General features: G+C 39.6%; 1 protein-coding gene across 1 annotated transcript; it reads left to right on the plus strand.

Annotated features, from left to right (window-relative positions):
• The first annotated feature begins 3,596 nt into the window (after positions 1–3,596).
• Positions 3,597–8,351, plus strand: LOC111652398 (frizzled-7-like). Its single transcript, XM_023402652.2, has one exon. It carries the CDS (start codon positions 4,070–4,072, stop codon positions 5,768–5,770), a length of 1,701 nt encoding a protein of 566 aa, XP_023258420.1. The 5' UTR covers positions 3,597–4,069; the 3' UTR covers positions 5,771–8,351.
• Positions 8,352–13,297: the final 4,946 nt, after the last annotated feature.

Consider the following 13,297-nt stretch of genomic DNA (forward strand, 5'->3'; position numbering starts at 1 on the left):
CCGGCATCAGTAGGGCTGGGTTCCTCTTTCAGCAGAATCAAGTTGTGTTTATTCATTTTTGTTGTCCAAATTTAGGATTTTGAGCAAACTGGAATTTAAAACTAACAAAAATGAAAAATATTTGTTCAACAAATTTGAAAAAATTAGCTTTCACATAATGCATAAAAGGCGAAGAAAGTTCATGGCATTGTTAATTTATATAGGTCTATATAAGTTAATGTGTGTTCTATACATTTACGATAGTTTGATGTGTGCAAATTTTGGAAAATCAGTTACATTAGAGCAATGCATTTGGTAGTTATGATTTTCTGTAAATGCTTTCCCGTACTGCAACCTTCTTCCAAAGTACCAGTATTTCCAGAGTTGCCTAAGTGTGAAAGGTAAACATGTGCTTCCATCCCTCCATTCATTCTAGTGTGTAACATCGCAGTGTCTGTGACTGATCAGATGGTGTTGGACCAATACTCCCTAGGGAAATCACAGTATACTAACAACACTCTCAGTCAATAACTTTATTAGCTGGAGTCTTTAATTATTACAGAGCTGTCCATCAGATCTCAACCCAACTAGTGAAACCAATCCAATGACAGCACTGAACAGCACTGACCAGTGAAATGTATTCATCTCTAGACTAATGATTGAGCTGTCTGAAGCTCCCAGCAATAGCCTTAACATTTCTGTCTTTTAGCTCATATTTCCATGTAATCATAATGCCTTCCCTTGGCATACTTTAAAACAGTGGTCATAGATTTGACCCCCACAGCAGCTGTTTTTCTCTGAATAACTCCTGGCCCTGATGAGGTCTGGTCATTTGGCATCCTGGATAAGCTTGCCTGAAAAAGAGAACAAACTATTCACAGCCATGAATCACACTGAATATGTTGGACCCACCTCCTCCCCTTTTGCTCATCAATACAATCTGTTTTTCAGTAATCAGTGTTGCTGGGTGTATTGACACTGACACAGGTTGGGTAGATAGATTGAAACAGCACAGTTACCTATGAAGTTATCCTGTTGCAACTTGCTGGTAAGAAAAAATGCCTGTATCTTTCTGCTTTTTAAAACGGGCTATTGAAAAACTATTGAATACAGTTCCAAGAAGCATTGATAGGTTCCTTGTAATTAATATTCATTTTTTAGATTTCAGTTTTGGCAAAGGAGGATAACACGCAACAAATGTCCTCAGCTAGACTCAAACTGCAAACATCAATGGATGTCCTGGGAGTCCAAGATGGATACCACCAAAAGTGTCGACACTCGGAGCACCTGTAGATCATCGTCTGTCAATCCAGCCATCCCTGTATGGTGTTGTTGAAGAGGCTGCATGCTATCTCTGAGGTTGGCTACACTCTGATCAATAAGCTAACAAATTTTATGTAAACAGACAATTCATACATACATTCACAAACACACACACACACATACAAAATAAACTGAAAAATGCAAAGCGGCAGATACAGTACATTTCACATAGAGAAGGCAAAGGCAAGGGAAACAATTTTAATGTACAAGACAAAAAAGAGAGATAAAATAGGAGAATTCATCATGTACGCACAAGGTGGATAATGATAGCCTATATAAGCTTGAGCCAAGGGCAGTGGAGAACAGAGGACTTATAAACAGTTTTGAAGGTGGAGCCAGGCTTACGTCTTCTGTAGGCTTGTTCCAGCTAAGTGGAGCACATTAACTAATTGGTGATTCTTCATGTTTAGTTTGGACTCTGGTAATGTTGAGTACACTGCTACAAGATGACTTGAGTAGGTACACAGAACGGAGTACAGACACCTGAGAATTGGTATTGTATGTTCAGTTTTCTTTCCTTTTAATATGTTGCATAATTTGCCCAGTGGAAGCATGCACAGGTTAAGATGCGAGAAAGGAACGTGTCATGTTGATATGCTAAGTTACTGAATGAGGCAAAGTAGTCCCTGTCCTGCAGGATGGCCTCTTTCCCACTTTTTTTAGTAGTACTATGGTCACCTGTGACACAGTCAGCACAAAGATCCTTGAGGACGAGGGATAACATTTCGCCTGCAGTTTCTAGATGAATATCTTTCTGTGTTTGTTCAGAAATCTTCACCAGCCTACCTATTTCATTGTAAGCCATCTTGCAGCGGGGAACTCTACGGACTTCTCCTTTTGGTTCAGCTTCCTGCTCTGTCTCCTTCGCTCTTTCCCCCTGCCCTCTTTGACCTTCTCTCCTCTTCCTGTCCCTTCCCCCACCCCCAAACTATCCCCACCCTCTTTATCCCACTCTGGGTAGAAACACACCAAATGCAGCAAGACCACCAGGAACCGCTTACACCTCCAACATTCGGTGGCCTGTGAATTACTGCTGCTTTGACTGTTGCTGCTCTTTATTCCCACGATTATGCAGATCGGTCCAGGAGCTGCATCTAATTGTGAGCAATGAAACACTTCTAACAGCAACAGATACTTGCTGTGATTGAGTAGTTAAGATGCTGGAATTCATTTGGGTTTCATAACATTTTTGTCATGGTTTGCTCACTGTGCTGCAGTGTGTTTACCTGTCCAACATACAGTGAGTGGCTGTGTGTGTAGAGATTCTGTGAGGAGCTGGAGAGAACTCAACATCACAGCTGCATATTCAAATGGTGTAGATGGGAGAAAGCTTAAAACTAAACTTAAACACAAGTTTTTCTCGTAAACAGAGGACACATACTAAAGGGTGTGACTGCTTATGTAGAAGATGAAAGATGATAAGACAGGAAAGGTCAAATAAATGATGGAAAATGTGCTTTATCCTGCTGTTCTGCCATAACAAACACATTTGTACAGGCATTAGAAATTGAATACTTGGTACATACTTGGTTTGCGAAGATTGGTAATCTGATTTAACTGTGTTTGTAGCCCTATAATCAGACTGAACTGCCATTTTATTTCACCTCATCAAGTATTTGAATTGCTGAAAAGTATGAAATGTGGGCAGTAATTCAGGGGGGGACTGTGTTTATGCACTTTATATATAATTCCCAGTGTTTTTTTATAAGAATCTACTGCATAGGCTTTGTGCTGTTCTTTTCTTGACAAAAGTAACACAACCAATTTTTCTTTGAGCACATTTTACAGGAGTAGATTTGTTACTGTAAACACATTTCAAATTTTCAGTTGTGTAAAAAAATGTTAACATTCCTTCATGAGTAGTACAGTAAAAGTATGAAAGAGAATACAAAAAATAAAGAAAAAATTAATTGATTGTTTACAAATGTGTTATCCTGCTGTTTGGGATTTACGGGCTTGTTTTCTTTTACATAAATGCAAGAAAAGGACAATATATGTTCGTGTCATCTATGAAATTTTAAGTGCTTTACACAAACTAAACTATAGGCAAATTGTTCTTAAAACCTGAACAGAAAAATAATTAAGTTTGTAAAATCTCTGCTGTAATGTAATTACTGTAACATATTTTCCTTCGATGGGGAGTAAAAGCCAATCAAGAACGAGTCCTGTAGGAAAACAAACGCTAGGATTGGATGAGACTTGGCATCGGTTTCAAGGCGCCCTGCGTTCTGTCTGTGTGGAGGTGGGGTGTCTTGTGAATGGAGGGGGCGCCTGGAAACCGGTGGAATCTGCACGGAGTGAGGAGAGCGAGCCTCTGGACTTCCAACTGCTCAGCATGTGAATCGACGCGCCGCATGAAGTCAAGTCGAAAAACGATGGAAATATAAGCCTTTTCGCGTTTCAGATGTTTTTGTTTTGCGCCAAAGTAACCACATTTAGGTGTTAAACGCGCTAGAATAATTTGTGCTTGCATTACTTCGAGAAAAACCGGACTGTAAGTGTTATTTCCACCGGATTGGGAGTGAGAGTGGACTGCTTGGAGTCACTTACAAAGACCATCAAGAAGTCATGACACGACGAACGTTTTACTTGGATTTATCTTCATAAAACACGAGAAAAGTCGATTACATGTATTTCAGCTCGAACTAATTGGACTACGAGCTAAGTATTGGGACAGTTGCCGTTGATTTTCTTCGCTTTTCAGCTGTTTTTAAGTCGTCCTACTTGGATCAAAGTTTTTTCCTTCCCTCCCCCCTCCTCCTCAACTATGGCGGCGGCCAGGTCCACCACTGGCTCCGTTTTTCTGCGGATCATGTGGCTGGTGTGCGGGCTGGCCTTCTCACCTACTTCTGCTCAACATTACAACAGTGAGAGTGGAATATCCGTCCCAGAACACGGGTTTTGCCAACCCATCTCCATCCCGCTCTGCACCGACATCGCCTACAACCAGACCATCATGCCGAACCTCCTGGGCCACACTAACCAAGAGGACGCCGGACTTGAAGTGCACCAGTTCTACCCGCTGGTTAAGGTCCAGTGCTCTGCGGATCTTAAGTTCTTCCTCTGCTCCATGTATGCGCCGGTCTGCACCGTACTGGAGCAGGCCATACCCCCTTGTCGGTCCCTGTGTGAGCGTGCACGGCAGGGATGTGAAGCCCTGATGAATAAATTCGGCTTTCAGTGGCCAGAGCGGCTCCGCTGCGAGGCATTCCCGGTCCACGGAGCCGGTGATATCTGCGTCGGCCAGAACACATCCGAAACCGGCAGCCCGGCCTCTTCGTCTTCCCCCTATGCACCCGAGCCGACCCTCCCCCCAAATATTGGCCGACCGAACCGCCCGCCCCAGCACAACCAGTACCACCAGTTCTCCTGCCCTCTACAGCTGGAGGTGCCTTCCTATTTGGGTTACCGTTTCATGGGGGTCAAAGACTGCGGGGCCCCGTGTGAGCCGACTAAACCAACTGGAATTATGTATTTCCGGGAGGATGAGGTAAAATTTGGACGGCTGTGGGTTGGCATCTGGTCCATCTTGTGTTGCGTGAGCACCTTATTCACAGTGCTCACCTACTTAGTGGACATGAGGCGGTTCAGATACCCAGAGAGGCCCATCATCTTTTTATCCGGGTGTTATTTTATGGTGGCGGTGGCCTACGCTGCTGGATTTTTCTTGGAGGATAAAGTAGTTTGTGTGGACAAATTCAAGGAAGACGGCTACAGGACCGTGGCCCAGGGGACTAAAAAGGAGGGCTGCACCATCCTCTTCATGGTGCTGTACTTTTTTGGCATGGCCAGCTCCATCTGGTGGGTGATTTTGTCCCTGACTTGGTTCCTCTCGGCCGGGATGAAATGGGGACATGAGGCAATTGAAGCCAACTCCCAATACTTCCACCTGGCTGCATGGGCTGTCCCGGCCATCAAAACCATCACCATCCTAGCCATGGGCCAGGTGGACGGCGATGTCCTGACCGGGGTGTGTTTCGTTGGGATCTTCAACGTGGATGCCCTCCGTGGCTTCGTCCTGGCCCCGCTTTTCGTCTACCTGTTCATCGGCACGTCCTTCTTATTGGCCGGGTTCGTGTCCCTGTTCCGGATCCGCACAATCATGAAGCACGACGGCACCAAAACGGAGAAGTTGGAGAAGCTGATGGTGCGGATCGGTGTTTTCAGTGTGCTCTATACGGTACCGGCCACCATAGTGATCGCCTGTTACTTCTACGAGCAGGCCTTCAGGGAGCACTGGGAGCGGACCTGGCACATGCAGACCTGTAAGCGCTTCGCCGTACCCTGTCCGGTTCACAACTTTGCCCCCATGACTCCAGACTTCACCGTGTTCATGATCAAATACCTGATGACCATGATAGTCGGGATCACCTCGGGTTTCTGGGTCTGGTCCGGGAAGACTCTTCAATCATGGCGGAGGTTCTACAAGCGCCTTAGCAACGGTAACCACGGAGAGACAACGGTGTAAAGCTGGAGGGTGAAAAGACAAAGCCACGGAGTTTTGGATCTAACAACCACGAAAAAGAGGTCACATAGCTTTGTTTTTTTTTTAATGCTATTACGGACATTTTTTTTATCAGATTTTTGCATTTTCAGGTTTTTGGACACAACCAAACTTTATATACTCTATATTCGGTAGAAGTTGGATGAATTTTCAATATATTTCTTTTTTGTTCTCTTTTTTTGTCATCATCAGACAGCCTACACTTCTGACTTTTGCATCGTTTGGATTATAACCTGGTGAAAATGGACATATTGGTCCCTGAACTGTAATGCCAGACTGGTGAAGTTACTTTTAATATGAAATTCCCCACTTATTATTGCGTATATCCTTAATATTACATTTGAATGTACTTTCTGTCTATTCTGGTGAGAGCTTCTCAGTGGAAAGCACCATAACAGAAAAGACTGATGGGCCATGCAGTGTGGCACTCTGTCCACCCTGCAGCAAAAAGGTCATAGGTTTGATCCCTACAGCAGCCACGCCACCTGACTGGGATTTCATTAACTAGAGAAGCCTGGACTATACATGTACATTTTAAGTTACTCTGCCTTTAGCTAAAGACCGAAATGCTTTAATACTGTGTTAAATATTGCAGAGTACAATCTTTCCTGTTGTAATCTGAGGAATGACCATCAACTCTGCCATTACTGCCAAGTGGCTGCCCAGAAATCAAAACACTTTTTATTTTTCGTTCTTTACTTTTATTTTTCATTTGTTTTAATTTTCAGACTGATGAATATTTACTTCTGCGTTGAATGTTCACTCCGAAGGTGAATGAAGTTACATATTGGTTTGCACAGCTATGTAAAGGTTACAAGTGTTAAAAACGACTGATTCACTACAGGATAACTTGGATCTGACAGTTCAAGAGACCACACACACACACACACACACACACACACACACACACACACACACACACACACACACACACACACACACACAGGCCTCCACTCTCTGTAATGGAGACACAACAGCTCATTGTTTGTCTCTGTGTGTGGTCTCTCGACTGTTGGATCTCCCATCAAAAAGACCTTTTAAGCTTTTAAGACATCCAAAGCACCATTTCAAGGATCCAGATTTAATCCGTGGGAGGGGAAATGGTTGCTCAGGATTTTAATGTTATTTCATCCTGGATAAAGATGACTGTACACATTCACACCTGTTTTCTGCCCACTGTTACAGAATCTGTCTCTTGTATAATTTCACTCATAGCGGTAAATGGTTTCATAAACAGACTGAACATTTTAGAGTTTTTAATGAATCATTATTTTAGTGTCTACCTTACACAAGTCTTTAAAACTCAGAGAGATGGCATTTATTTTCTGTTCACCTAGAAACCAGCTTTATGTTTGATGATTTACATCATGGAAACACCAAGAAGGAAGTCAAAGGTCTCAAGTGTGGGAATATTTTTTCAATTTTTTAGAGAGTGCAGTGGAGACAAACTGCAGCGGAGGTGTAGTGTATATCTGGGACAGAATCCGTGGAGATGATATAACAGGTTATTAGAACTAAATTGATTATGTGTATTGGTTAAATTGAATGTTCATGACCTCAGCTGGTACAGAGTAATATTTTCAGATTTTACTGTAAACCTCTTAATAGAATAGCAGGAAAATGTGAACTAAATGCTCTTACCATTAGAGTAACAAAACCCAAAAGTGTATTTCAGGACTGAGGACCTTCATTTATTTTCTGGAACCTGCATAGTTTTAACGTTCTGTGGAAACTCGAGACTTTTCATTCAAGTGAGGAAAAAAGTAACCTGCAGTGATTTAGTCCCATTGATAACCCACTGTTTAATGTAGAGCACTAGTCACTTGAGCTGAATCACATTTTATTTCTCTCATTTATAAAATCAGACGGAGATAGTGTCTGGAAATCTGAGCAGAAAAACATGTTTAGGTCTTGACTGAGTCATCTGCAAGGCAGGATATAATGTGCCAGATGCCGCTGTTTCTTGTCGTTTAGCACATTTTCTCAACATACATCACATGATGATGTAAATGATGAATGAAAACTCACAAAGGTATGACCTTACGGACCTGGTACTCTCGTCATTCTTAATCTCTAAAGCTGTGCCCCAAATCCACACATACTGATACTAGAAACACACACTATGTACCAATCTGTTACAGCAGTTTGTATACAAGAAATGTCGCATTTCATGTGAATGAACTACATACCTCAAACCCCAGTTAAAATTAGCATGTAGGATTGAGCACTCCACACGGCTCATCTCGCATCCATCGTGCTTTTACCTAACAAGGCAGAAATATTTTGTGCGCTGTGATCTTCCAGTGTCAATGATACCAGACTGATCTGTTTGTGTTGTACTACGTTTTCAGAAGGAATATGAGTGTGTTTGTGTGTATTTTTATCAGAGCATATGCAACCTACCAAGTAAACACAGACTGTTTTTTTTTAAAGGCATGTTGTATTTATGGGGATACTCATTTTTGTCTTTTTTACTTGTTTTTTATCGAGATAAGCCTGTTGTACGTGTACAGTTTGAATAAAACAGATAAGGTTTGTAATGTTTTGTCAGCGTACGCGTGGTATTTGTTGTTAAATAAGGCAAGAGAGCATAAGCAGGGTTTCTACATATCAAACTGATGATGGCCCATGTAAGTGTTTTTTGACCACCTAAACCAAGTAAGGCCTTTAGTACTTTCACTTGCCACCTAAACGTCTAGGCATGCCAGTAAAAATACTTTTCATGCATGGGCAGGACACATGATTGTTAACACTTTTGCAGTCACACACAGGCAATATTGTGCGGCAGTTAAGCAGGGAATGTGGCCAATGAGGGAACAACACGATTCTGACAAACCACTATTTTGTGGTATTACCTAAATGCCACGCTGTATATAGTGATACTTCTTTAATCACTCAAGAACAAGTTAATGTAGGTAAATGTGACAACAGTCAATTTTAACCTTGATGCTTATGTTTCACTTAACTTGGTGTTGAGAGCAGTGCCTGCCTGTTGCTCCCCAAAACTGCCCTGCTCTTTTGACAACAGCCCTTATGTTTGTCTCCATAAAGAAAATACCCTTGAAATGTTTAAATATATTGAAATAGTTTGTGAATCTGCAGTTTCCTCTACAGACGGACACATTCAAGTACACAAATGGAAATGAGGAGAAATATCTGTAATGTTGACAAGAGAACAGGACTGACAACAGAACTCTCCCACTTAAATTTTACAGAAGCAGAACAGCAACGTACAGATCTAATGGGGTAACAGCATCTCTTTGAAAAAATTACAATGTAAAGATGCGACCAGTGTCTCTATAAGGCAATAAAACTGCACATTGTTAAACTAATTAGCATTCATGCTAATTCCCAGTGCTAATACTCTGCTCCCCTACAGAACATATGAATACTTAACCTTCATGTCTCATCCAGTTTTGTTTAATTAAAATACCTTACCACCATCTGCCGTTGTAAATGAGTACTGCAGTGATATTCACATTTTCCATCAGCTGTTTCCAACAAATCGAGCAAGCAACTTGTTGGTTAATGGTGCTTTGCAAGAAGATAAAATCTGACCTATTCTAGTCTGCATTAAGGTAAATATGATGGGGTTTTTTTTATTTATTTTTTTTATGACTGACCTCTGTATGCAACAGCTATTACATGGCCCACTGCTTTATTAGATAATATAAACTTCTTTTACATTTACTTTATATTACAGTTTTCTCCATTATTTGAATCTATCGACGCAAGCCAACAATCAAAATCCTCACTTAAGACAGCAAAAACAACAAATCATTTTTTATTGCAGCGCATCAAATCAAAAGCTCACAGCTGTTATCAGTTTGTGGTAATAAACAGTGAAAATAAAATATCATACACATCACACCAGCTGTAACATTCACCCTGACACAATGGATAAAAAATGGAAAAAGTGTAAAAAAATCCAACCTTGGTAGAAACACCAGGATGATAAGCTATATATCCATTTAGATTAAGGTTTTTACTGATTACAGAACTATATGTTTATTCCCTCTCCTTATTTTCATATATTGAATGAACCAACAATACAAACAGATTTGTCTTCATTAGGAACAAGTTAAGGAAGAGGATTTATAGGAGAAATCTCCACACAGTCCCTGTGCTTTCATTGTGACGGCTGTGTGAAAAGAGGCAGGAATCATCAAAAGTGAAACAGAGCTGAAGTTGTGATCACAGTATTTGCAGTTTTTGAACACACATGGCAGAGGTGTAACAATACAATGAAGAAAAACTGACCTCTCGTGGCAACAAGTAGAAATACATACACTGGTGTGTGAAGCTGCTGTTAATTGGCCTGCTCTGACTTTATACTAGATCATATGAACTATATATTATTCAGTCTGTTAAACATATTTTGTCAAACCCTTTTTTGTTCTATGATTTCATAAGTATACCTGGTCAAGAAGTCAAAAATGATTTGATTTAATCCTCACTCAGTCACTGTAAATCATGACAACCTGAAAAACATTTCTTTCAAAAACTAAGACATGACATTTTTAATTGGGTTACATTATGATTTTCCTTTTGGTGAACTTTTGTTTTACCACTAGTCTATTTTTGAGTATGCAGAGTTGCCTCATTTTTGCAAGAGCAAGCTCACAAATAAAATGACAAACACATCACAGATTTCATTATATGCCACCACATTTTCAGACAAAACTGGAGATGAGTTTAAAAAACATCATAGTATGTTAAGGCATAACAGGTTATAAAAAACGTCATAGTATGGTAAGGAATGAAACGACATAATATAGTAAGACATAAAAATGCCAATTAACGTCATAGTATAGTATGGCATAAAATGTCAAAAAAACATCACGGTATATTAAGGCGTAAAAAGTCATAAAAACGTCATATTATGGTAAGGCTTCAAATGAAATAGTATCGTAACGCATAAAAATGCCCAAAAAAACGTCATAGTATAGTGTGGCATAAAACGTCAAAAAAACATCACGGTATATTAAGACGTAAAAGTCATAAAAACGTCATATTATGGTAAGGCTTCAAATGAAATAGTATCGTAACGCATAAAAATGCCAAAAAAACCGTCATAGTATAGTGTGGCATAAAACGTCAAAAAAACATCACGGTATATTAAGGCGTAAAAAGTCATAAAAACGTCATATTATGGTAAGGCTTCAAATGAAATAGTATCGTAACGCATAAAATTTCCAAAAAAACGTCATAGTATAGTATGGCGATAAAACGTCAAAAAAACATCACAGAGGGGTGTCGTATAGCTCAGTTGGTTGAGCATCTGCCCCATATACAGAGGCTAAGGTCCTCGCTGCAGTTGGCCCCAGTTCGAGTCCCGCATCGGACAAGCCCTTTGCTGCATGTCATTTCCCCCTCTCTCTGCCTCCCCATTTCCAGTCTCTCTCTACTGCTCTATCAATAAAGGCACAAAAAGCCCCCCAAAAAAAAACTTAACAAAAACATCACAGTATATTAAGTCATAAAAACGTCATATTGTGGTAAGGCTTCAAATGAAATAGTATCGTAACGCATAAAATTTCCAAAAAACGTCATAGTATAGTATGGCAAAAAACATCACAGTATATTACAGCGTAAAAAGTCATGAAAACGTCATATTATGGTAAGGCTTCAAATGAAATAATATCGTAACGCATAAAAATGCCAAAAAAAACGTCATAGTATAGTATGGCATAAAACGTCAAAAAAATATCACGGTATATTAAGGCGTAAAAAGTCATAAAAACGTCATATTATGGTAAGGCTTCAAATGAAATAGTATCGTAACGCATAAAAATGCCCAAAAAAACGTCATAGTATAGTATGGCATAAAACGTCAAAAAAACATCACGGTATATTAAGGCGTAAAAAGTCATAAATACGTCATATTATGGTAAGGCTTCAAATGAAATAGTATCGTAACGCATAAAATTTCCAAAAAAAACGTCATAGTATAGTATGGCATAAAACGTCAAAAAAACATCACAGTATATTAAGGCGTAAAAAGTCATAAAAACGTCATATTATGGTAAGGCTTCAAATGAAATAGTATCGTAACGCATAAAATTTCCAAAAAACGTCATAGTATAGTATGGCATAAAACGTCAAAAAAACATCACAGTATATTAAGGTGTAAAAAGTCATAAAAACGTCATATTATGGTAAGGCTTCAAATGAAATAGTATCGTAACGCATAAAAATGCCAAAAAAAACGTCATAGAATAGTATGGCATAAAACGTCAAAAAAACATCACAGTATATTAAGGCGTAAAAAGTCATAAAAACGTCATATTATGGTAAGGCTTCAAATGAAATAGTATCGTAACGCATAAAATTTCCAAAAAAAACGTCATAGTATAGTATGGCATAAAACGTCAAAAAAACATCACAGAGGGGTGTCGTATAGCTCAGTTGGTTGAGCATCTGCCCCATATACAGAGGCTAAGGTCCTCGCTGCAGTTGGCCCCAGTTCGAGTCCCGCATCGGACAAGCCCTTTGCTGCATGTCATTTGCTCTTCTCTCTGCCTCCCCATTTCCTGTCTCTCTCCACTGCTCTATCAATAAAGGCACAAAAAGCCCCAAAAAAATAACTTTAAAAAAAAAAAAACATCACAGTATATTAAGTCATAAAAACGTCATGAAATAGTATCGTAACGCATAAAATTTCCCCAAAAAACGTCATAGTATAGTATGGCATAAAACGTCAAAAAAACATCACAGTATATTAAGGCGTAAAAAGTCATAAAAACGTCATATTATGGTAAGGCTTCAAATGAAATAGTATCGTAACGCATAAAATTTCCAAAAAACATCATAGTATAGTATGGCATAAAACGTCAAAAAAACATCACAGAGGGTTGTCGTATAGCTCGTCAAATGAAATAGTATCGTAACGCATAAAATTTCCAAAAAAGATCATAGTATAGTATGGCATAAAACGTCAAAAAAACATCACGGTATATTAAGGCGTAAAAAGTCATAAAAACATCATATTATGGTAAGGAATGAAACGAAATAGTATCGTAACGCATAAAAATGCCAAAAAAAACGTCATAGTATAGTATGGCATAAAACGTCAAAAAAACATCACTGTATATTAAGGCGTAAAAAGTCATAAAAACGTCATATTATGGTAAGGCTTCAAATGAAATAGTATCGTAACGCATAAAAATGCCCAAAAAAAGTCATAGTATAGTGTGGCATAAAACGTCAAAAAAACATCACAGTATATTAAGGTGTAAAAAGTCATAAAAACGTCATATTATGGTAAGGCTTCAAATGAAATAGTATCGTAACGCATAAAAATTTCCCAAAAAAACGTCATAGTATAGTATGGCATAAAACGTCAAAAAAACATCACAGAGGGGTGTCGTATAGCTCAGTTGGTTGAGCATCTGCCCCATATACAGAGGCTAAGGTCATCGCTGCAGTTGGCCCCAGTTCGAGTCCCGCATCGGACAAGCCCTTTGCTGCATGTCATTTCCTCTTCTCTCT

This window comes from Seriola lalandi, unplaced genomic scaffold, assembly GCF_002814215.2.
Source record: "Seriola lalandi dorsalis isolate HSWRI2012SDOR001 ecotype SW California unplaced genomic scaffold, Sedor1 jcf7180002053973, whole genome shotgun sequence".
NCBI lineage: Eukaryota > Metazoa > Chordata > Actinopteri > Carangiformes > Carangidae > Seriola > Seriola lalandi.